Source organism: Chrysoperla carnea, chromosome 5 (genome assembly GCF_905475395.1).
Source record: "Chrysoperla carnea chromosome 5, inChrCarn1.1, whole genome shotgun sequence".
Lineage (NCBI taxonomy): Eukaryota > Metazoa > Arthropoda > Insecta > Neuroptera > Chrysopidae > Chrysoperla > Chrysoperla carnea.
In genome coordinates this window covers 36325504-36348873 of record NC_058341.1, presented here as the reverse complement: position 1 = coordinate 36348873, position 23370 = coordinate 36325504, and the positions used below count along the sequence as shown (strand labels likewise).

At 28.8% G+C, this 23370-nt stretch overlaps 3 protein-coding genes and 1 non-coding gene across 4 annotated transcripts; 3 read left to right on the top strand and 1 right to left on the bottom strand.

Annotated features, from left to right (window-relative positions):
- Positions 1-8278: 8278 nt before the first annotated feature.
- Trnas-gcu lies at positions 8279-8360 on the bottom strand. The gene has a single exon. It is a non-coding gene; the product is annotated as a tRNA-Ser (tRNA).
- A 3702-nt stretch (positions 8361-12062) lies between these two features.
- Positions 12063-14308, top strand: LOC123300545 (cuticle protein 16.5-like). Its single transcript, XM_044883132.1, has 2 exons — positions 12063-12108; positions 12964-14308. The coding sequence occupies exons 1-2, from the start codon at positions 12097-12099 to the stop codon at positions 13678-13680; spliced, it is 729 nt and encodes a 242-aa protein (XP_044739067.1). The 5' UTR covers positions 12063-12096; the 3' UTR covers positions 13681-14308.
- A 5646-nt stretch (positions 14309-19954) lies between these two features.
- LOC123300741 (HIG1 domain family member 2A, mitochondrial) lies at positions 19955-20598 on the top strand. The gene is made up of 3 exons (XM_044883383.1): positions 19955-20069; positions 20136-20276; positions 20335-20598. Exons 2-3 carry the CDS (start codon positions 20147-20149, stop codon positions 20517-20519), a joined length of 315 nt encoding a protein of 104 aa, XP_044739318.1. The 5' UTR covers positions 19955-20069; positions 20136-20146; the 3' UTR covers positions 20520-20598.
- An 809-nt stretch (positions 20599-21407) lies between these two features.
- LOC123301808 (tigger transposable element-derived protein 1-like) lies at positions 21408-23298 on the top strand. Its single transcript, XM_044884713.1, has 2 exons — positions 21408-21515; positions 21599-23298. The coding sequence occupies exon 2, from the start codon at positions 21601-21603 to the stop codon at positions 22609-22611; it is 1011 nt and encodes a 336-aa protein (XP_044740648.1). The 5' UTR covers positions 21408-21515; positions 21599-21600; the 3' UTR covers positions 22612-23298.
- The last annotated feature ends 72 nt before the right edge of the window (positions 23299-23370 follow it).

Sequence of the window (23370 nt, the reverse complement as noted above, 5' to 3'; positions counted from 1 at the left end):
TAATCTAAAGATAATCATCTGATTTAATTTCACATAAATTTTGATGACCCCATAAATATTAAATATTAAAAATAAAACAATTAACATAAAATATTTCCAAGAAGTGATTAAATATAATTGACATATTTTTTTATTCTATATTGTTATTTCTTCATAATCTGTAATTCTGTTGGTTTAAGAGCCAGTGGCTAACAGACCTAAAGTATTTCAACAAACCTTATATTTTAGTCGAATACAAGATTATACGTGGCTTATATAAAATGGAGACTCCTTTATCTTACCAATCGGTGGTACCTCTCCAGTCAGTCACGTTGTAAAGTCAGTAACTGACCTAAAACTGGACTACGAATATAAGATCACATTATTGAGTCAACAAATATCCGCAAACCTTTCGTTTCCAAGATACATATTCAAATTATCTATCTCATTTTTCAAAATTTTTATTTTACCCCACCCAGTCGCGTTTAATTGATTCAATTATTATCTCGGAAATTAGGCCTCTAAACGCGGCTTGCCATTGTGGGCAAACTGGCAAAAACCGTCCCGTAACAAAATGAGATATGCTTTGTGTGTGTGTGTGTGTACCATATCCATGGTAACCACCATATGTTATCCTACTTTTTTATATTTTATTTTATTTTAGTACATGAATTTTGCATTTTTGTACTATTTATATTCAAAACTAGTTATGGATACATATGCTTAACTAGTCTTGGATGTAAATAGAACAAAAATGACAAAATTCGGATGCTACTAGAAAAATGAGTCCTGCGTTCATTTACGGCAAATATAAAATACCAACCAGCTATAGCTCTTGGACCATGTGTTTAAGTACGATTAAAAATAATAATATTCAATGACATAGTAAAAAGAATTAACATTGATTAAATCAACCAGCAACCTATCTCCATCGTAATGAGTGACGAATTGGCGCACCACGCCTAACTTTAAATCATAATAAAAACGCCGGCATAATAAAAATATCAACTTTTTCATTTTTAATTTTTTTTGTTAAGTCATTTTCAAGTATATTAATTAGTAGATATAAAGCTAATGAACAATTTTTGAACTTATTTTCAACAAGTGAAAAATTTCAGTGTGCGTAGTCCTTAGGCAGTCAACAAAGAACAAAGGCGAAGTTCAGAGAGCTTCATAAACTATGGTCTCGGAAAATTTTTAATTGCCCCACTTTCTTAAAATTAATGTGTTTTTTTCTTCTTATTTAAATAGGAATATATTTTACTATTTCTTCTTATAAAATGTCGGACCATAGTCTACAGTATCAAAAAGTGACTAACTTCGTACTAAAATAAGGAAAAAACGAAGCTTGTCGGACCGTATGGGTGCGTACATAAACCTCTTGATCCGGTCAAGAGGAGTGTGGATTAGCTCAAAAGCTTCGCTGAGCTACGTGAGATGTGGGGTGGCAATGAAGCCAAATTCTGTAATTTTCTTGGTATATTTTTTGTCGCACATAATAAAAATAATTTGCAGTTTAAGTATATACTTAAACTTTTCTAAGCTTTAGTATATACTTAAACTACTTTTATCGTACATAATAAATATTACAGTGTGTCGAATTTAAGATGAAGACACCTTCATATTTTCATTATTTATAGGCATATCGATTTGAAATTTTGCACAGCCATATAGGGTAATGGGTCACATTTTTAAAAATATTTAACCGAAATCTGAAACTTTAAACTCAGCCTACTACAAATTGAACAACAGGGCCGATTTTTAATATTTTGCCTAAGGTCAGAGATGGTTATATTTATGAAATGTAAATACTGGACAAATTGATAATTTAATAGTGTTGCGTATTCAAATATTTCTATAAACTTTATTTTAAGAACGCTTTATTCTTACAATGTCACATGTACACTCTGCGTCACAAGTGATATTACTGTATGATATGTTGCAGATATATCACTTAGAATAGTAAAACTTGTGCACATTTTGTGGTGCAGAGATTCGTGTGACATGTAGTCATATATTGTACGGCTTCTAAGAATTTAGCACGTTTGGATAAGACCACACGTCGCGGTGTGCAGTTATTTAACCTTATATATATATATATATATATATATATATATATATATATATATATATATATGTAAACTACATTCCATCCGGGGGGGGGGGGGGTTAGTAAAAGCTATAAAGGGGGGAGAAAATAAGCCATGCAGTTTATGTTTAGTCTTCCTATACTTGCCGCGTTGACATTGAAGACTTTAGTACGACATTCAACAAATCTATACTGTTGGACACTCGAGTATATTCCTACCAAATTAAAACAGGAAATTTTCGTCAATTTTAAAATAGCGTGACAATTAAAAATGGGCCATACTTCTATCAAAAAAAGAGTAGTTCTCTCAATATTACCCTTTCTCGGTGTTGTTGGACATACCCAAGGACTATTACCATACAAATCTTTGAGTTGTTGCAAATAATTCAAAAATGTACGCTGGCTTTATACTTATAGTATTTACATAATGAGTTCATGATTATCTTTTTATTAAAGTATACGTATAGTATAAAACAAAATGAATAAAAACAATTGGGAAATCCCAAAAATGTTCATATGAACTGGTTTATGTAATTTTGCTACTTTAGAAACTAACTTATATGCCTTCATTTAGGCAATGGCTTCATTATTGGATTTATTTAAGAAAATTCTCCAAAAAGCACTTGTTTTTGATAAAATTTTTAATTACCACATATACCAAATTTTATCAATATTCCGAAAGAAAATTTTTTTAGTATTTTTGTCGATTTTTTCAAACGGATAGGAAGTAACTCTTAAATTCCCTCTTTTATAAATACCCTTAATACCAGTAATACTCAAATGTTTTTGATCTGTTATAAAATCTGAAATTTTTATATATTTTTAATTTATTTTAATAATTAATAAAAATAAATAGATATTTTAATAATTTCTATTAAATGACGAACAATGGGAAAACAAATTTTTTTAAATTAATTAACCCGAAAAAAAAAAATTTTGTTAGGGCCTTTACTTGCTAATTTAGGCTTCTACAAAAAGATCAATTATTGCTTTTAGAAATTACAGAATTTTCAAAGAACAACTTTTTAAGTAAATTTGGCGACCAGATAAAGATCTTAAATAAATAACCAAATCCATTTGTTAAATACCTACTAACCGAATAACCTTAAAATAATAATTTTAATATTAAAAAAATAAAAAAAAAACATGTAAAAGTCATTTAAAAAAATGTAATATTTTGTAATTTATGATTGTTTTTTGGCATAATTTAATATTTTATTTATGTATTTTGATCTTATTATAATTATTGTTATTTATAACAACTGTAAGTTGATATTATAGATAATAAGTAATATTTTTAACATAATACTTAATTGAAATAATTATAGGGCTGTATTTATATACAATTTATGATTGGTTATGAATAGTTATGAATACAGTGAAAGTTCACTATAACGGTTTTGAAAACAATCCACATTATACGTGAAATAATACGTTAACGCAATAAAGTTCTTAAAAACATGCTCATAATATACCTGCATTATTTGTGACAACAATGTTGCATTATTTGTGCAATTAATGTTACTTAGGTACATAATACTTAGACTTAGTATATATACATATACTCAATACACATACAATTGCATATTTGTAAGTTTTTTTGTTGGTTTAACTTTAAAAAAAATGTTTTAAAGGTATACACGAAACTATGTCTTTTCTTATACTTTATCGACCCGTTCCATGTTAATTAGTTATAAGAATTGAATAATTGACACTTATAGTTTGAGGTTCATGAAAACAATTTCAATATCTAGTGCTGTAAGAGCTATTAAGTTTGATAAAGTTGTAAAACATTTAACTTTGAATTTATATCTCTCTCACTCTTAATTTAATAAATATGGTGGGAGCGCAAATAAATGCATAATGCCTGGTAAGAAAGGATATATCGGATAATTTTATTGCGTTTCCACCATTTATTTACTCTATCCATATTTATATTTTATGGTTGGTCATTCTCTTCACTTATTACTAACCGAGAATTGAATCACAATTTAAAGATTGATTCAGATTTAAAAACATTAGAACAATTCCAAATATTTCTAGAAAATAACAATTCTAGGATTGTTTTCAATTTTCTTAGTTTTTTATATTTTCTGTGATTCTAAATAGCTACTCAATTTTAATTTAATATTTCGAGGCAAGATTTTATGAAGTCAGTTCCTTTACGTTTATAGACTAAGTGAATCGCAAAATATCGTTTAGTTTAAATAGTATATAATTTTGAAAAACATAGGCAGGCGGACAAATTTTGTTTTTTAATTTTTTGTTTTTTTAACTACAATAAAAATGTCAGCTATTACGATTTCATATTTATTCAAGTTGAGTAATACCCATAATAATATGAGTAATACCTGCGATACTTTAGGGGAAAAATATTTTTTCGGGTGTTTTGGAAACGACTTTAGGTAGATAAAAAACGCTGCGACCAAAAAATTAGCTATTGCATTATTTATTTTATGAAAAACAACACATTCGTATATAGAGCTATACGAATACGTATGGGGAGAATTCGATTTACGGAAAACTTTCCTCAATTTGAGGGAACTCATAAGTTTTCTTTCGCTGGTTTAATATAGTTACAACTAGAATCAAGCATGTATTTACATTTTTTGTTTTTTATAGATAATAATAGTGTTTATCGACATTCCAGATAACTTCAACTGTACATTTAAAAGACTTTTGTGTTGATATATGTAAAAGATGATGGTATCTTTTTTGCATAACATAATTATGTCTGCACTACACACACTGTGGGTATCTTGTATACCGGTATTGTATGGGTACATTAATGAAGAGTATTATTAACATAATGTATAAACTATTATCGCACCAATTACTGATATGATAAATATATATAAACATATATTTTTTAATTTCAAAAGAAGGTGTTTTTTAAGGTGTTGCATGTAACTTCTGGAGACTCAGATATTGCACGAAAGATAAACATACATATTACATTTTACAAGGTTAGAAACTATTAAATTTCGTTACTTTACAAAAACCTCAGACGCGATTGATAACTGATATTTTTTAAATTGTCTTTTCGAATTTCAAATGTTGTAAGTGGTGTTTCAATTTTATAGGTATATACTGAGTCTCCATTTTTATTAGACACTGATCGCTAAGCCTCTACTTTAATTTGAGTGCTGACAACTTCTTACATTTTACAGCGGTTACGAATTGGTTACTTATAATTATGAGCACTAATGCTGAAAAAATGTCGAAATAAACAATTTCTAGAGTTAAGTTTGGTTTCTGGCAAGTACAAAACAATATGAGTACTGGTGAATTGGGGAGAGGGGTGTAATTTTCATTTGTAGAATAGAAAAACCTAATTTTGGGAGTTTTTTTCGACTTTCTGGGAGGTTGCTATGTGAGTTATACAATTTTTAGAACTATTTTGTTAATTTAACTTTATTCCGAGTCGATTGGTGAAAATTCCATTTGTCTAGCATGTTTAGAACAGAAAAGCGTAATTTGGGGAGTGTTTTTTCGATTTTTCCTTGGGTTGCGATGTGGTTTATGCAATTTTTCAAAGTATTCTGTTATTTTATTATGTTAATTATTAGGGGTTGACTGGCGAAAAGCCCATCTTTCTAGCATCTATAAAACCGAAAAAAGTAATTTTTGGGGGTATTTTTTCAATTTTCCGAGAGGTTTCAATGAAAAAAATGACTTTTTTCGGTTTTGTCGGATGTTTCAAGCAATTTCGCATCGAATGCATAAAATTCAATCTTTGTAGCGTGTCTAGAAGTGCCTTGTTTGTATGTCAGTAAGTGAGTCAACTTTACTTCGGGAATTTACAACAGTTTGACTAACATTTAAACCCGACTGATTGGTCTACCTTTTTGATTTTTTAATTCCTTAAATACCTAATTTTAGGATATTGGTTTTGTCTCACTCATTTTTCAAGGTAGTTTTGCCCAAAAAAATTAGTAAAAGTAACTTCATTAGATTTTTTAATTTGATTTCTATAGAACTATTATAGATATTTAGGCCATAACACTTTTAATTCAATTACGACGTTAGGGATTTTCTCGATTATTACAATTCTACAAAAATTCTTGACCCAAAAATTCGCTTTTAAGATTACACCACCGCTAAAGGAGAACACAAAGATCTATCTGATATATATATATTCTTCGTAAGTATCTTACTACACGCAAAAAATATAAGAATTCCAAAAATACTGCCTGTCATTTTTGTTTTTCTTACATAAGTATAAGTAATGATTTATATATTTAATGCAAATTAATTATCATAACAAAAATATTTTTGGATTATTTATGACATTTCAATGGAAAGAAATATTTATTTATTTATTTAATAAATAAAAAAAAGTTTGCAAAATTATTTCAACAATAATTAATTAAAATTTCTGCACAAATATTTTATTTTCAAATGATATTAAGTAAAGCATAGTGAAATAATTTGGTTTTGATTATTTTTACATACTTTTAGAAAATTGTTTTTCAATGAAACAAAAAACATAAAAATTGTAGATCTTATTCATGGTTTTAAAGTTTTTTTTATGTAGATTTTCCTCTGTTTCAGCCCTGGGTTTAGGTAAGGGCACAACAGTGACTGATATCATCGATAGCTCCTTTTTTGCGAATTATTCGACCGTTTCCAGACTTTAGGGGCTACATGTACATAAAATTTTTGTTTCTCTTATTAAATTTACTTGTGGATAATAAGTAGTTATAAAAAAAATAATAAAAACTCGATCGACTCGTCCGAATGTTATGCAATTCTTTTCAGATCATAATAAATATTTAGCCGATTTTAAATTTATATGAGTATACTGGGACATTTCCCCACAAATATAAGCTATTTATAAAAATTTTTCACAGTTATCTCAAAAATTATCTGATTCAATTTTTAATTGAACCCAATTTTTGTGCCTTTAAGTTCAAAATTAAATTACTCTTAATGTCAAATTTCATAAAATTCCAAAACAAAAATTATCAAGATTTTTCCAAGGAAATTTATCTTTTTCGAAAATTTAAAAAATTCGAATCAAATTTTTGGACTCCCATTTGGATGAAATATATTTTCTTCAGTAATTTTGGCACAAAACTTGTAAAAATATGATCCCATTTGACGATTTAACGTGTAATATCTGACTTGTAGCCTAAAATCCTGTATAAAGCACCATATTCGTAACCAAAGTCAAATTCTCAAAAATGTTTAATTACCATAAAATGATCCTTATTTCTGGTTCCACGATTTTTGTACCTGTATGAATTACCAGCTACTCTAAATGCAACAGGTTACCCATGATTAAACGTTGTTAAAAAAGATCAAATCAAAATACGTTTATTATAATTAACTCCTATAAGTAGCCAAACACTTCTCTCACAATCACATCACGATCGGTGTATTAGACATCAATAAATAACTTATATACCTATTACAAATAATCATAAGTAATTAATAAAAGTCATATTTAAATAGTTTTTTTTTATTTAAACAACAACACTTATTAAAAAATGAATTCAAATCATTTATATAAATGAATTAATGAACTTCTATATCAGATGTCAATACCATATTTATAAAAAAACAACACTTATCTATCATTTGAAATACTGCTCTTAATGTTATTAAAAATCACTTGTTAGCTGATTTTAAATTGTTTAATTAGAACAAGAGGTGTGGCAGCTTCTTAATATATTTTAAATAATAACAGAAAATATAGATAATTATGTAATATGGAAAAAAAAATTTAATAAAAAATACTTTTAAAGGGACAAGCTTTATGGTACTAAAAAGTAGAAAATAATTTTAGCTATGAGTCACTCATACCCGACTATTTGTAAAAGCTTGAGGAACTCAATTTAAAATATCAAAAATGAATCGGAACTCCTCATCTACTCCACCTGCCTAATTATTTTTCGATTCATTCTTGATATTAAGCGCCTCAAACTTTTACAAATAGTCGGGTATGAGTGACTCATAGATAAAATTATTTTCTACTTTTTAGTTCAATAAAAAGCTTGTCCCTAATTTTATGAAAATTTTTACTATTAAATATCGATTATTTTACTATTTTTAAATAATATGTCAATGTATCATTCGATAAGCAACGTGGTATACACAGCAAAAGGATAAATGAGTCAGATTTGAAGTTATCCAGGCACCTCTTTCAATATTTTTTTTGAATGTCTCCTTTTTACTACCAAAAATAAAAAACACTTAAAAATTTAACGACGAGGATGGGATTCGAACCCACGCGTGCAGAGCACATTGGATTAGCAGTCCAACGCCTTAACCACTCGGCCACCTCGTCTATGACTTCAAAGCAATTCCATAAGAAATCGTCATACCTACAACGAAGTCAACTCGAAACATGGAAAATCATTACCTAGTTTGAATAAAGTTAAAAAGCTTAGTCCGAATTTTACAACAATTGACCGACAAAGTTAAAGAAAACACTTCAGAGATTGTCTATTTTAATACTGAGAATGTTTAAGTAATTGATTTTCAAAAGATCATTACATCATAATAGGTACTTTGAAAATTAAAGCGACTCCAACAAATTTTATTTAGCAAAAAACATCATTCATCGTTTTTAAACTGAAAATAAATCCAAAGAAACGGAAATTCTTTTACATACACAAAAGAAAAATATTATTAATAAATTTGTATTTTACGCATTGCTCTTAAAATAATCAGTATTAACTTTTCTATTTTTCTAAATACAATAATATACTTAAAAATAATTAATTTTAAAAACAATAAATAATTTATTTTTGGAATAATTGACTTTTAATTACAATATAATTTAATTATTAAGAAATAAACATTAATAAAGATATTATTCTTTCTCATTTTAAATAATATGTATATTTGAAGGAATAGCCTTGATTTAATTACAATTTGATTTGAAAAATAATTAATGTACCTAACGTAAGCATAAAAATCAATAGCATAGGGGCCGAAGCTTTATATTACATACGCCCAGAAATTCAACTTTCTAGCCAAAAATGTCGCTAGATGCGAATCATTTACTGGACCTAAATGCGGTCGAGAAGACTTTGGTTACTTTAGACAGGGGATCAAGGAAAATTTAAGGAATTAATTACCTACACATTTTTTTACCTTAAAAAAAATCGAAAAAATTGAGTAATTTTTTATTCTACTTATTAGGAAAACTTCTTTCATATAGTTAATTCCGATTTAGGTATTTCTAATTTATTTCAATAGAAAATTTAATTGAAATTTTTAATTTGGGCGAGTACGCACGAATAGATTTAATGAGACATGACTTAAAAATTTCGATTTTCGAACTACAAATTTTCAGCAAGCTATGATATTAGCTGTTTAACGCTCAGGTTTTTGCATATGTTAAAAACCTGTGTATCTGCACATTTTTGTTAAAGCATAACTATTATAGGCCATTTTTTCACATTTCGATGGATGACATCTGATTTGTAAGAGCATATCTAACTATTTTTATTTGTTAGAAAAAATAGTCTATGCCATTTTTTTCAGATTTCAGTTGATGAAGTGTAAAATTTGCAGGTAGATTTACTTTTATCAAATTGAAACTTAAGAATATTTTACGTAAAATTATATAATATAATAAATTTTTATTAACAATTTGCTATGCATGTAAGTATAAAAAAATATACCCACCTTAAAAAAAAATTGAATAATTCTTAAATTAATTTGATCGTAATATTCATTATTCATTAAAATATATAAAATTATATACATTATTTTTTTTCAATATTATCAATAATAACACGGTTATTAATTGTTACAATTATTACAATTTAACTTCCAATATAATGTATTTCTCGGTTTATAATTGAGTCAAATTTACAAATGTCTTAAGTCCGAAGATAAAGTGTCTAGGGTTCTCAGCTAAAATTAAAATTAATAACTTACATTTGAACTTTAGTGGTTTTTTACTTAAATTTTATTTCCAATAAGAAAACATATCAACATATGGTGGAAGCGATGGGAAAAGAAAATCAATTTAACTTTTCAACGTTTCAATCATATTTTTGTAATATTGTACAAGGTTTCACCCTGAGATTTTCAGCTCTATATCATGTCAAGAAATGCCCACTTAAATTTAAAAATATAATATTTGTACCGAAATATAGAAAAATTTCAACCAAAATGGTAATTCAGCGACTAGAAATGAGAGCAAAAGGGGAAAAATAGTTGTAAAAACAGCTTAATTTTTTTCGGATGTAGGTTTAAAATCTTCCCGTTTGCGTACCAATTACCATACTAGATGTTCAAAAGTTAGATTTTCAATTAAAAATGTCTACAAGAGCTTCTATCTGTTGTAGTAATCGCTTGATAAAGAAGAGTTACTCGAACTTTTATACCTGAATTTTAATCATAAATTTTATTTATAAATTTCGACAAGGTATTTCCTTCCAATGTCTACTACCTGAGATTGATAGACATTAAGATCCCATCATGTGTATACAAAACTAACGATAGCTTATTCTAAAAGAAAATTTGCTAAAAAATAATTCCAATTATATTGTTCCGTTATTATCTTACTCTCACTGCCATAAGGATTAAAAAATAAATGAATTTTCATCAGGGTTAGTTTAGTAGAAATTAGTAGTTTTTTATTTCTGGTAGCTTATATTTACGAGAATAATGTAAAAGCTTGCAGTATTAGCAAACAAACTGGAAAGCCCTCGTCATATCGAAAATTTCGTTTCAAAATTTATACAAAAATATGTTGGTCTAAATAATTTTAGCGCTACTGCTTCTTGTATTAATTGCCTTCTGGAATATATACTAGAAACGGAAACCCAGTGACGGATTTATAAGGCACACTAGGCACTCTCCTAAGGCATCAACGTTGAGAGGACTTCGATTATTAAACTTTTGACAAAAAAATTATATGTATTATGGAAAAAAATAGCATGACTATAGTCAATCGTCAATTTTGAGGATATTATCTGCGATTTCATTATTAAAAATTCAAATAAACAGTATTTTAGCCACTAAAATATACCCTAAAATTTGTGACTATTTTACTTCAAATAAAAAAAAAAACCAATATAAAATGAAAAATTAGCGCAGAAATCGATGGAAATAGGGCATCCAAGTGGTCAAATGGCTTAAGTAATCTTTTTACATTTTTTCAACTATTTTGATTGCATGTAGAGCTTATGTCCATTGATTTTCGCTGCTTGAGTGTATTCTACAGGCAGCACCGCTAAAATCGTTTAAATTCCATACCTTAATGGTGTAAAATTAGAAACAAATTTTTCGAAATGTTGGTCACACAACGACTCGAGATATTTTTCGCTAAAAGCAGTCTTCTCTGAGCCATAATCGAAAAGGCGGTCGACTGAAATCTATCCCAGTTTATAGTATAGTAGAATATATTGGAAGTATTGACCTGTTATATACAATATACGTAAATTTCATAAATTTTTTTTAAATAATTATTTAGAACAAATATTGCAGTACCTGTAATTATCTATTGTTTACATAAAATATATAGCAAAAAAAACAACAACTTTTTTTTTGTAAAAACTGGTATTTTTTTAAATCAATAAATATGTAACCCAGACCTTCCTCCAAATTAAAAAATACTTATTGCAAAACAATTCGTCAAAAAAAAATCCATCTCCCATTTTAACAACCACTAAAATTTGTAAAAAAAAAAAGTGAAAGTGGTGGATCAGATCAATATTAAAATATTAATTAATCTTTTTTTTAATATTTTCAATAATTTATTATCTTTTACTAACTTCATATTTTCATAAATAATTATTTCAGTTTTTGGTTGCGTATTAAGTCCAATTGTTAATTTACTAAAGAAAAGAAAAATAATTTGTAATATGTACACACCATTATCTATCTTTTTTTAATGGTAGTCATAAGCTGGGGATCCAAAATAATTAAATGAACGGGGTTGATTTAAATCTGTTTCTTTTTTTTGTATATAAAAAGGGCCAAAAATTTTATTGAAGTTATCATATCATTTTAGTACATTTCTGTATTAATACAATAATATCATTTTCTTTGTATTTTCAATAATGGCTTTTAAAGTAAGTATTTCTTACTGTGAAGTGTTTATAGTGAAATTTTAACATTTTTAATTGTTGCTAAAAAGACGCAAATTAATTGTTTTGTGTTTTTAATGTCAAGCAGATAAAAATACGCAATTTTAACGGTGAAAACATTGTCTTCTAATTCGTGGAAATAAGCAAACAACACAAAAAATTCGAATCTCAACAACGAAAAATAATCATTTATAAAAAACTTTTTTTTAAATATTTTTTCATAAATTCTGTATATTAACTCGCAGTTTCAGCTCAAAGCTAATTCTTAAACAATTAATTCTGTTAACTGTTCTCATTTGATTTTAGTTATTATAGTTTTTTTTTTTAAATACTACAATATTTGAAATGATTGTGTAGTACTTAAATCTGAAACTGTTCTAGCTGTATTTAGTGACAATACGATTTCCAGCTAGAAGGCAGAGGACGAATGTAAAACTGTAATACCTCTGGGGTAATAGTTTGCTCAGTGAACGCCTTCTAAAGATATAATTTCGAAATAATTTCTCTATAAGCAATACGAAAACATACCTTTATAAGCAAACATGCTGAACATTTGCGAAAAAATGTATTGCCTACCTTTTCCGTCACTGCTCAACTCTTCTTGTAAGAATAGTAACCCAGTTGGGTCAACAATTCTTGGACGACCTCCCAAAACTATATTTCATCAACGACAAGTCCATTTGGCAATTCTGAAAAATTTCAAAATTGTTCATGAAGTAATGGCTGGAGATACGCAAAAACCTTATAATAGACTTATTGCGTCTCCATCTAGAGTGTTAATTATAAAATAACTAACATACAGTAAAAATATTTTACAAATAATTTTAAAAATTTTTCTAGCTCCTTACAATCATCAGTGCCTTGTTGGTAGCTGCAAATGCAGGAGAATTATATGGACTTGCTCATGCAATCCCTGCAGCATCAAGCTATCAACATACAACAAAAAGTGTTGTCTCACCTGCAGTGGTAGAAGAGCATCATTTACTAGCGCCAGTAGAACACCATGTAGTGGCTCCAGCTGTTGTAAGTCATGTAGCACCAGTTTCATATTCATCGGCTGCAAGCTATCAACATACATCGAAAAGTGTATATGCACCAGCTATTGAACATCATGTTATCGCACCAGTTAGTCATGCAGTTGTTAGTCACCCAGTTGCATCCAGTTATCAACATACAACAAAGAGCGTTGTTTCACCTGCAGTGGTAGCGGCACCAGCTGCAGTGGTAGCTCCAGCTCCAGTACTCTATCATGCTCCAACTTACTACGCAACTCCATATATGACTGGATCAGCAGCGCATACTTATCAACATATGTCAAAAACAGTATCAAAACCTGTATTAGCTTATGCCGAACATGCAACACCAGTTGTCGCTGCTTACGCTACACACGCTGTACCTGTTCATAGTGGTGCTACAAGCTATCAACAAATATCAAAAAGTACTGTTTCAGCATCACCAGTAGTAGCTGCTAAAAGTATCGCACCATTAGTATATTCCCCGAATGTACAAACATATGCAACTAATGCAATTCCATTGGCTTATGCTCATCGTAAATGAAATGGTTATATATTTTGTTGCTAGATATTTTGAAATTGACTGTATCAAAAGCCTGCTGAGTCTGAAGAGACAGTATTGATGATCGAAAGAGGCCACTAGAAGTGACAACATTGGCGGGCAATATAAGCTTACACAAGAAGGCAGTGTATAACTGCGTATAATGTTCGGAAATATGACACTTCTAAATGCCAGTATTGACCACCAGTACTGTTCCTTCTATCCAGCAGACTTATAAGTAAGAACACTGGCCTTCAAATGGAGAAGATGGCTTAAAATACGGCTGCAATCGTAGCTCATGATTAACCTGCTTACTATACGTACTGCGTAGTAAGCTGAGTCTTTTCTCTGTGAGAAAATCTAGAATAGCTTGAGGCACAGTACGAAGTACGCCACCAACTACAAGCAACATAGTTGGCATTTTCTGGCCATAAATGCTGTCAACTGCCACCAAGTGCCTTGCTCTGTTTATTTGGCGCTTCGTCAAAAACTAGAAATAACAGAACACCAAATATGAATTCTTCTGATAAATCGTGAGCGATTACTAGACTAGCCAGCCAATATTGATCAATCAGTGCTCTAAACGCACATTAATTAAATAGTTAATTTCAATCAACATCTAGGCAACAAAATTAAAACATTTCTTTAATTTATTAAGACCCAATCTTATTTAAATATTATATTTTTTTAATTTAAAATTGATTAATTTGAATAAAGCTATATAATAAAAAATAAAAATTTATATGTAATAACAGTATTTTATTTCTTCGCCCTTAAATGGCTTCGAATCGGTTTACATTTTTACCCACATCTATTTGATCGGTGTATTCTAACCAAATCTTGACCTTTTTATTCCTATTTGGCTACAGTGGTTTACTGCCTTTGATTATTCAAAGGTTTTTATAAGTAATTTATTATATGGGTACCTACTTTATTTCATCATTTCAGTAAATAAACATGCACTTATTTAAGAAATGAAATTAACATCATTGAGGGACCATTTATAACAATTTATAATCCATCAATATGTTTGTAAAGCTTTTGTGGAAGACTATGTCTCTATATCAACAATTACATTGATGTACTTATATGCGGTACGTGTAAAAATTACCTAAAACAAGTGAAAACAAACAATTGACTGAGTTAATTGTTGAAATATTTTTTCCACCAAGGAAATTCAAAATAAAATTTAACAAAGAACTGTTTAAAAAAATTCAGGATAAAATTATTGAAAATTTAGAAAAAATGAAAACGTTATCCCGAAAAATAATTTTATACCGTTTAAAATAACCATTATTATTCATTCATATTTCGAATAAATATTTTGGGTGAAATATCCCTTGTGCAATATAAATCTTTTCTGGAAGTCAGAATATTTCTTCCGAAAGAGTCTCAATCAATTACCATTTACTGTCATTAAATGATTGATTAATAATTTATTTGATTTTTTCAGAGATAGTTTTACTTTACATATTCTTTTTCTGAATTTCAAATTAAATATTCTGACTTCCAGAACAGATTTATTTCTACAAGGAATGTACAAATAAATATATATAATAAAATATTGTTTTTATCAATTTTTCTGGTTTAATTATTATTATTCAATATTATACCTACCTTTATCTTTCATCCTTTACATTGATTTCAGGAATATCAAACAGAACCTATATTTTTAACAAAATATTACTACAATTATTCATTTATAGGTAAGTTTATTGAAAAAAAGATAAGTAAAAAGAAATTCATAATGGGTAAGTCTAATATGAATTAAATGAAAAAAGGAAGTAAAGTCAGTAAACGGAAATAAATAGTAAGTTTAAGAAAATAAGTTTATAGTAAAAAGTTGAGTAAAAGTTATTTATAGTACATTATTGAGCAACTTAATATGTCCAAAGTAGAGTAGTGGCTAGCTCAGTCGTCTCCGGTTACAAAGATCTTCGGTTCGTATCTAGCTTTGCCCCAAAATTTTTTTTATTAATTAAGTAAGAGAGTATATTTTATGTTATTTTAATTCCCACCCCTTGACAGAAGATAGATTTATGACATAAGTAGGAAGGTGGGACTTACATAATTACTTTTTTTCTTATTTTATGAAATAACAATTAATTATTCATAGGTAAGTAAGTTTAAGACAGTTTATTAGGAAAAAGTGAGTAAAAGCTTTATATATAACATTATTGATACGATAATATGTCAAAGATGGGGTAGTGGTTAGCATAGTCGACTTTGGTTATAGAGAATCTCGGTTCGTATCTAATTGTATCGAATAATTTTTAATTAAATAAGTTATTATACCGAGAAATTGTCACTTTTTTAGATAATTGTTATGGAGAACCATAGGCGACAAATAAGTAAGATTTATATTATTTTAATTCCCACCCCTGACAGAAGAGTGATTTATGAAACTGGGACTAAAATAATTCCTTTTTTTTTGTGAAATATCATGTTCTCCTATTACAAAATCTTCTAAAATTTCATTTAACAAGAGAGCTCCGCGATCTTAGCACCTCATGTGCGGAATTTCGATTGACCAATTCATCTGAAAGGTCAGAAATTGGTCATAAAAGGTCAGTTGGTCTCATTAATTGGTCAGCATCAGAAAATTTTTTATTAAAGATTGAAAAAGCTCCACCTATGCGCGATCGGGAAGCATTCGCTGATAATTAATTGGTCAGCTAATATAAATAATTGGTCAGTTTAATTTTATATTCAAAAAATAATATAATTTCGAAAAAATTTTCAATTTTTTCAACATTTGTACTAGGAGAACATAAGTGGGAATTAGTAGTTCCTGATAAGGAGAAAGGTGAATAAGTGTTTTCACCCCGAAAGTCTAAAATTTTATTTTGGCAGAAAGTTATTGGTCTGCCCACTAGAGGTCACACTCACCAAACACGGGTGTGCAGACCACCAACTTTCTGACTTACGAGGTGACAACAATTACCTTGCTATCAGGTACTACTTATTCCGTCCGTCCTTGATGTTCTCCTAGTAGAAATGTGAAAAAAATTGAAGTTTTTGAACGAAAAAAAACTAATTTTTTCATCATTTACTAGGCAAACATGCTGTGGTGGAAATTTGAAAAAAAATGAAAATAAAAATCAGATTTTGCTTAAAAGATTTAATGAACTTTTTTTTAATATATGTCCTCACCTAGTTTCGAACCAAGGGACTATTTATTCGAAGTCAGATACGCTTACCATTATACCATTAGGGCTCTGTTATTCGTATTAATAAATAATTATATTCATATTTTCGACTTTCTTAAATTATAACAAAAAGTAAAACTCATTTTCGGAAAATTTTGAGTAGTATTATTACAAAAAAAAATGGCAAACGAAGTTTGAAATACTTACCTATCGTGAAGTTCGAAATACTTACCTATTTATAACTGAAATAATATTGTATAGCTACAGAGAGATGGGGAAAAATAAAATAAAAACAGGGTTTGAGTTTTCAACTTTATTTAAATGAAATCAAAATACATAAAAACTATTTACGAATTACTTGCACATAATTCCATATAATTAATTTCATCTTAAAAAAATTTTTTTGCATCAACTTTTTTTTTTCAAACCAAATACCACACAAAAATAAAATGAAAATCCAAAAAGAATATTACGTATTTACAATCCAACTTCTTTATCTCACCTATATTTTATAAGAATTTGTTTGTACCTTTACTAAAAAAAAATTAATTAGTTAATTAATAATTTTGTTCTGAAAGGAAAAATGGGATAGAATAAAATAAAACAAAATTTAAAATATATAACGATATTTAGGTATTTATTTATATTAATTTGAAAACGTTATCCCGAAAATTGATTTTTTACTATCTAAAATAACCATTATTATTATTCATTCAAATTTTTTATAGGTGACATTGTACAAATATATATAATACAAGTGAAAACAAACAATTGACTGAGTTAATTGTTGAAATACCATGCATAGTCAGTGTTGATTTATTTATCACATTACACATACAAACATGTGACACATACATAACTGATAATCAAGTATAGTACCTATTATAAAATTTCCGCCTAATTGGCGCCCTCACGAGTAAACAGTGATGTTTATGAAAAAAAATTTTACATTTAAACTTTTGTTCTATCTCTAACGGTTTACAAGATGGGTCCTACGGACCCAAGACCCAATTCACCTATATATACATGGTATAAAAAGAGTGAAAAATTTAAATAAAAGGAAAAATTCATTTTTTTAAAAGTATAAAATTATAAAAAAAATATTTCCCCTACTCTGTCTGGTTTATAGTGAAGAGCTGTGCGTAAGTACTCACTGCCCTGATAAAACCATCCGGCTCAAAGCATGCACGTTACGACAGAGACAACTTTTTTAATTTTTTTTAATATTAAATTAAACTGACCAATTATTTATATTAGCTGACCAATTATCAGCGAATGCTTCCCGATCGCGCATAGGTGGAGTTTTTTATTTTTTCTGCGAATGAGGTGCTAAACTTATTAATTGACCTTGAAAAACTTTAATCTTTAATAAAAAATTTTCTGATGCTGACCAATTAATGAGACCAACTGACCTTTTATGACCAATTTCTGACCTTTCAAATGGTATAATTGGTCAATCGAAATTCCGCACATGAGGTGCTAAGATCACGGAGCTTAACAAGAGAATAAAATAAATTTTAACAAACAACAAAAGCAAGCAAAATAAGTATTTTTTTAATATTTTGTAATAGGAGAATATGATGGAGATTAGCTATATGACATGTTCTCCTATTAAAAAGTTTCAAATTTTAGCGTAACCGAGCTATTTTTTAATTTTAGAACATCAAAATTTAATATTTTGTAATAGGAGAATATGAGTGAGATCAACTATAGGACATGTTCTCCTATTAAAAAGTATCAAATTTTAGCGTAACCAAGTTATTTTTTAATTTTAGTACTACAATTTTAATATTTTGTAATAGGAGAATATGAGTGAGATAAACCCTATTACATGTTTTCCTATTCAAAAATGATTTATGATTTTAAAGAATATTTATGATTATTCAAGTTCCCACCCCCTGAAAGAATATTGATTCATGACATATATATAATTGATATGATTTATGACAAGAGGGCGGGTTAAACTATAAAAAGAGTTTAATTCAATTATTTAAAAGTAAAATTATTATCCTTCACCACGATACGAACCAGGATACCCTGGTTTCATAGACAAGTGCTGTATCCACACAGCTATCTTGCCTTCGATAAGCATAAGAAATATCTTAATACTTACCTTTACTAAATTATTTATTAATTGATAATTTTGTTCTGAAATAAAAAATAGGATAGAAAATTTAAAAAATAAAACAAAATTTAAAATATATAAAGATTTTCAGAAAAAATTCATTTAATCTAAATGTAAAACTGTTAATACCATCAGGGTGCGAACAAGCATATCTTGGTGTCAAAGCCAATTACTATACCCACACAGCTACCTGGCTTATGTATAATCATATTATAATTAACTTAACACTTACCTTTATGAATAATTAATAGTTAATAATTTTGTTCTGAAAGGGAAAATGGTATAGAAAAAAATAGAACAAAATTAAAAATATAAAACGTTTTTTATTTTTTTATATTACTTACTATTAGTTAACAAAAATGAAAAAATTGTTATCTCGAAAATTGATTTTATACTTACATTGTTTTGAAGAGAAACTTTTGAAATTGTTAACTATAAATCGAAGAAAAATGTTAGTTTAACTAATTAGCGACAGATGGCACCATCATCGCAATTAATAGTTAGTTCAACAGGTTTGTCATAGATGGCATTACCATCGAAATTAATAATTAGTTCAACAGGTTTACCATAGATATTATTGCCGTCGAAATTAATGGTTAGTTCAACAGGTTTACCATAGATGGCATTACCGTCGAATTTGAAAGTTAGTTCAATATATTTACCATAGATGACACTACATCTACCATCGAAACTAATCGTTAGTTTGATATGTTTACCATAGATGGCACATAAATGTATTTTGTTTTTGAAATTTCTATTTTTTGACTGAAATAATTTTCAACTTTTATCTTTATTTTTTTATATTTTCCTTGCCACAAATTATCAAATAAATAAAACACATACAATTATAGAAACAGTATTTATTGATTCCCGTTAAATAATCGATAATTAAATATAAAATTAACTAAAAATGAATTCTTTGGCTTCACTACACACATACATCCTCCTACACATGTCATCTACCAGCAAAAAAATGTGTTAAATTTTGTAATTGATATGTCGACAATTCAGTGTTTAAGGAATTTTTGACATCAAGGACATGACTTGAACCATGAATAATAAATAATAGAACACAAAAGATAAATTGAAGTTTAAATTTTATATAAAAAAAAGCACAAGTAGGTTTAAATAATGAATTATTTTGAATGTATAAAAAATTTATTTACACATACTTCATTGATTAGAATTTATAAAAATGGATAAAAATGAAGAACCGGAATTTGATTGGGTCCAAATTAGAAAAGATATGGGAAATTTCCCTTTAGAAGAAACAACTAAAGAAAAAATGATACGAAAAATGAAAGAGAATCCTTTTGTTCCAATAGGTATTTAATTTATCGTCTTTCAGATTATTCGTTCGTAAACAATATTATATGTCTTTAGGATGCTTAGCAACATTTTCGGCACTTTCATATGGTTTATGGAGTTTTCGTCATGGTAGAAGGAAGACATCACAATTAATGATGAGACTTCGTGTAGCAGCTCAAGGTTTTACATTAGTTGCTCTTGTAGCGGGTATTGGTTTGGCTGCGGCTAAACCTCAAGTTGAAGCAAATAAATCAAAGTAAAATCTCAAGCAATGTATAAGAATGCCTCAATTGACTGTGTATAGTATTTAGTTAAAAAATATATATTATTATGATTTGATTTGAATTTTATTTTTTAAATCCTAGACATATGTGTTCATTAACGCTCTTCATATACGGGAGTAGTTTGAATATACCTTGCCTTGCCAAATTTGTAGATTTTAGCTGTTGAAATTTATATTTTTAACATAACGATCCGTTCCGAAGTTCTCATATCACTTCCAAGGGCCTCTGTTCGCAAAGTTGTTGCGGCTATCACAGGACACTGGATGGGCGGAAAGCATGCTGAACGCTTAGGCCTGGCAGTGTACCACGACTACTGCAGGAGCTGTCACAGTGGTGATGGACTAACTTGAGCCAGTCTCTCTTTGACGACCTCTCCGACCTAAGGTCAGTCGACGTCAAAGCCCTCCTGCTGTTCTTAAAGAGCTCCAAATGGTTCATGGAGTAGTGGCCGGGATGGGCCAATCCATTTACGGTATCACAACGGACCCTATGGTCTAAGTGTGTCCCACCCCAGGGCAGCCACTCTAAGATAACCTAACATACCGATCTCTGCGGATTTGCATTACCTATTTCAACTAATAGATAATTATTTTTTGGGTACTGCATTTAGCAAGATAGTCTGAAATATGCTTCTGAGTATCTGAGTCCTGATAAATTGAAATTTTGTTAGCTAAACCAGAAGCATTTATAACAATATCTTTTGACACGAAACTTCGAAGTAAAGTTCAATAAATTATTGAAAAAGTTCATAATTCAATGAAGTTTGTGTCAAGTATTTACAAACACTCTGTATAATTACGGGTTTGTTATTACACGAATCATAAACATAACCCAAAATTTTATTTGACAGTTTAAAACCTCATATAACGCGATTTCACAAGCTTAATATTTTTAAACTTATTTTTCGCGTTATACAAGGGTTTCTATATTTTCGGGGAATACCCTCACATTTGCCAAGAACTTGACAAAATCGTAAGTTTTTAAAGCATTCGTTTTGGATAAATTATAGCAGAATAATTATTTTGAAACATTCCGCTTAAAAATATTATTTTTAGTAATGGAGACCAAAACTGACGAAGCAGAAAAAAAACCAACATTAAAAAGAAGAGTTATTACCATCGAAGAGAAAATAAAAATTTTAGATCTATTGAAAAGTGGAGAAAAACAGGGAATTGTTGCAAAAATTTGGAATTTAAATGAATCAACTATTCGTACCATCAAACAAAATGAACAGAAAATTAGAAGAAGCTTAGGAATTTCTGGGGCAATGCCTAGTACTAAACGTGTTGCGCGTGTACGAGACACTTTAATGGAGAAAATGGAAAAATCCTTAGTGAAGTGGATTCAAGAATGCAATGAAAAAAAAGTTGAATTAAGTGGAAATCTTATTAAAGTAAAGGCTCTCTATATTTATGAAAATTTAAAACAATCCGAACCACCCTCAGAAGAAAATTCTCAACATGAATTTCGAGCTAGTAAAGGGTGGTTTGAAAGATTCCGAAAGCGACATTGTTTACATAATAATAAACTTCAAGAAGAGTGTATATCAACAGAACCCATTCGAAAATTTCCGCAGGACCTTTTAGAAATCATTAAAGAAGGTGGATACAGCATTGAAGAGTTTGCTGGTATGAGCGAAAATGAAATTCGTGAATTAATAGATGAAGAAATCAATTTAAATGAAGAAAATTTGGTTCAACTAATAGAAAATGATAAATCAAATACAAATTTTGACGATAGTTCTTGTACTGAAGATTCTGATTATGCTGAGCCCGTTAAAGAGTTCAATGTCAAAAAATTAACAGAAGGATTGAATTTAGCACAACAATTAAAAAGCTATTTTATGGATAATGATCCTTCAGCAGAACGCTCGGAGAAATTTATAAAACAATTGGATAATTGTTTAGCTCCATATCATGAACTTAAGCAAAATCTTTTTACTAACTTTTTAACAAAAAAACCTACTCAACTTTCTAGTGAGAATAAAAATAATAAAATTAATACCGAACAAATTTCAAATAATAATAATATTAAATCAAATACAGGCGACATATATTTCGAAAAATAATAACGACTAATATAATATATTCCCTTAATGAACATGTACAGCAAATTTTATTTTTTAATTCAAATTTTTGCAAAGGACCTTGGACACATGGATTTATGGATTTCAAAGCATCGTATTAAATGATAATTTACGGTGCACGATTCATAAAAGACACGTTGAAGAGAGGCAAAGGTAGGAAGCAATAACAAGAAGTTGTAAGTTCTCTTCGATGTAATCTTTATGTCACAGCCAACTAGCTTAATTAACCGTTCAATGATCAGGCTAGCCCGTTTACTTAACGGCACCATTCATCTATCGGCATACCAATTAATTCCAACTTGTCGTCTCTACACTCTTCTATTGCACTATTTTTTTATTTTTTGCGTAAACGCAATCAAACTGAAAACACCAACAATATTGTTACTTTCCGACACCATATTAACAGTGTCATGTTTTATCGCCAGGTGGCAGAATGTGGAACTAAATTTAAATGGCTAAGCTAAAAAAAGTAGTTAAACTTATCAATCGAAGTCATTTGCCTAGCAGTTTGATTGAATAATTGAATATATTCAGGCAAAGACGGTTCCGTTTAGTAAATGGCTAGGCTGTTCATTGAATGGCTAATTAAGCTAGTTGTCTGCGACCTATGCATCGTTAACATAATGCTTGAGTGAATGTTAACCCATGTAAAAAAAACACCTAATTTAGAAGTCGATTGTGATTTATTTTTAAATTCATTAAAGAGTGTTTAATACTTTTCGAATGCATTTTTATTTACAA

Excerpts from the sequence above, each read along its gene's own strand:
- LOC123300741 (XM_044883383.1), top strand. The coding sequence starts at position 20,147 with ATGGATAAAAATGAAGAACCGGAATTTGATTGGGTCCAAATTAGAAAA. Across the intron at positions 20,277-20,334 it reads GAATCCTTTTGTTCCAATAG|GATGCTTAGCAACATTTTCG; the intron begins GTATTTAATTTA and ends ATATGTCTTTAG.
- LOC123301808 (XM_044884713.1), top strand. The coding sequence starts at position 21,601 with ATGGAGACCAAAACTGACGAAGCAGAAAAAAAACCAACATTAAAAAGA.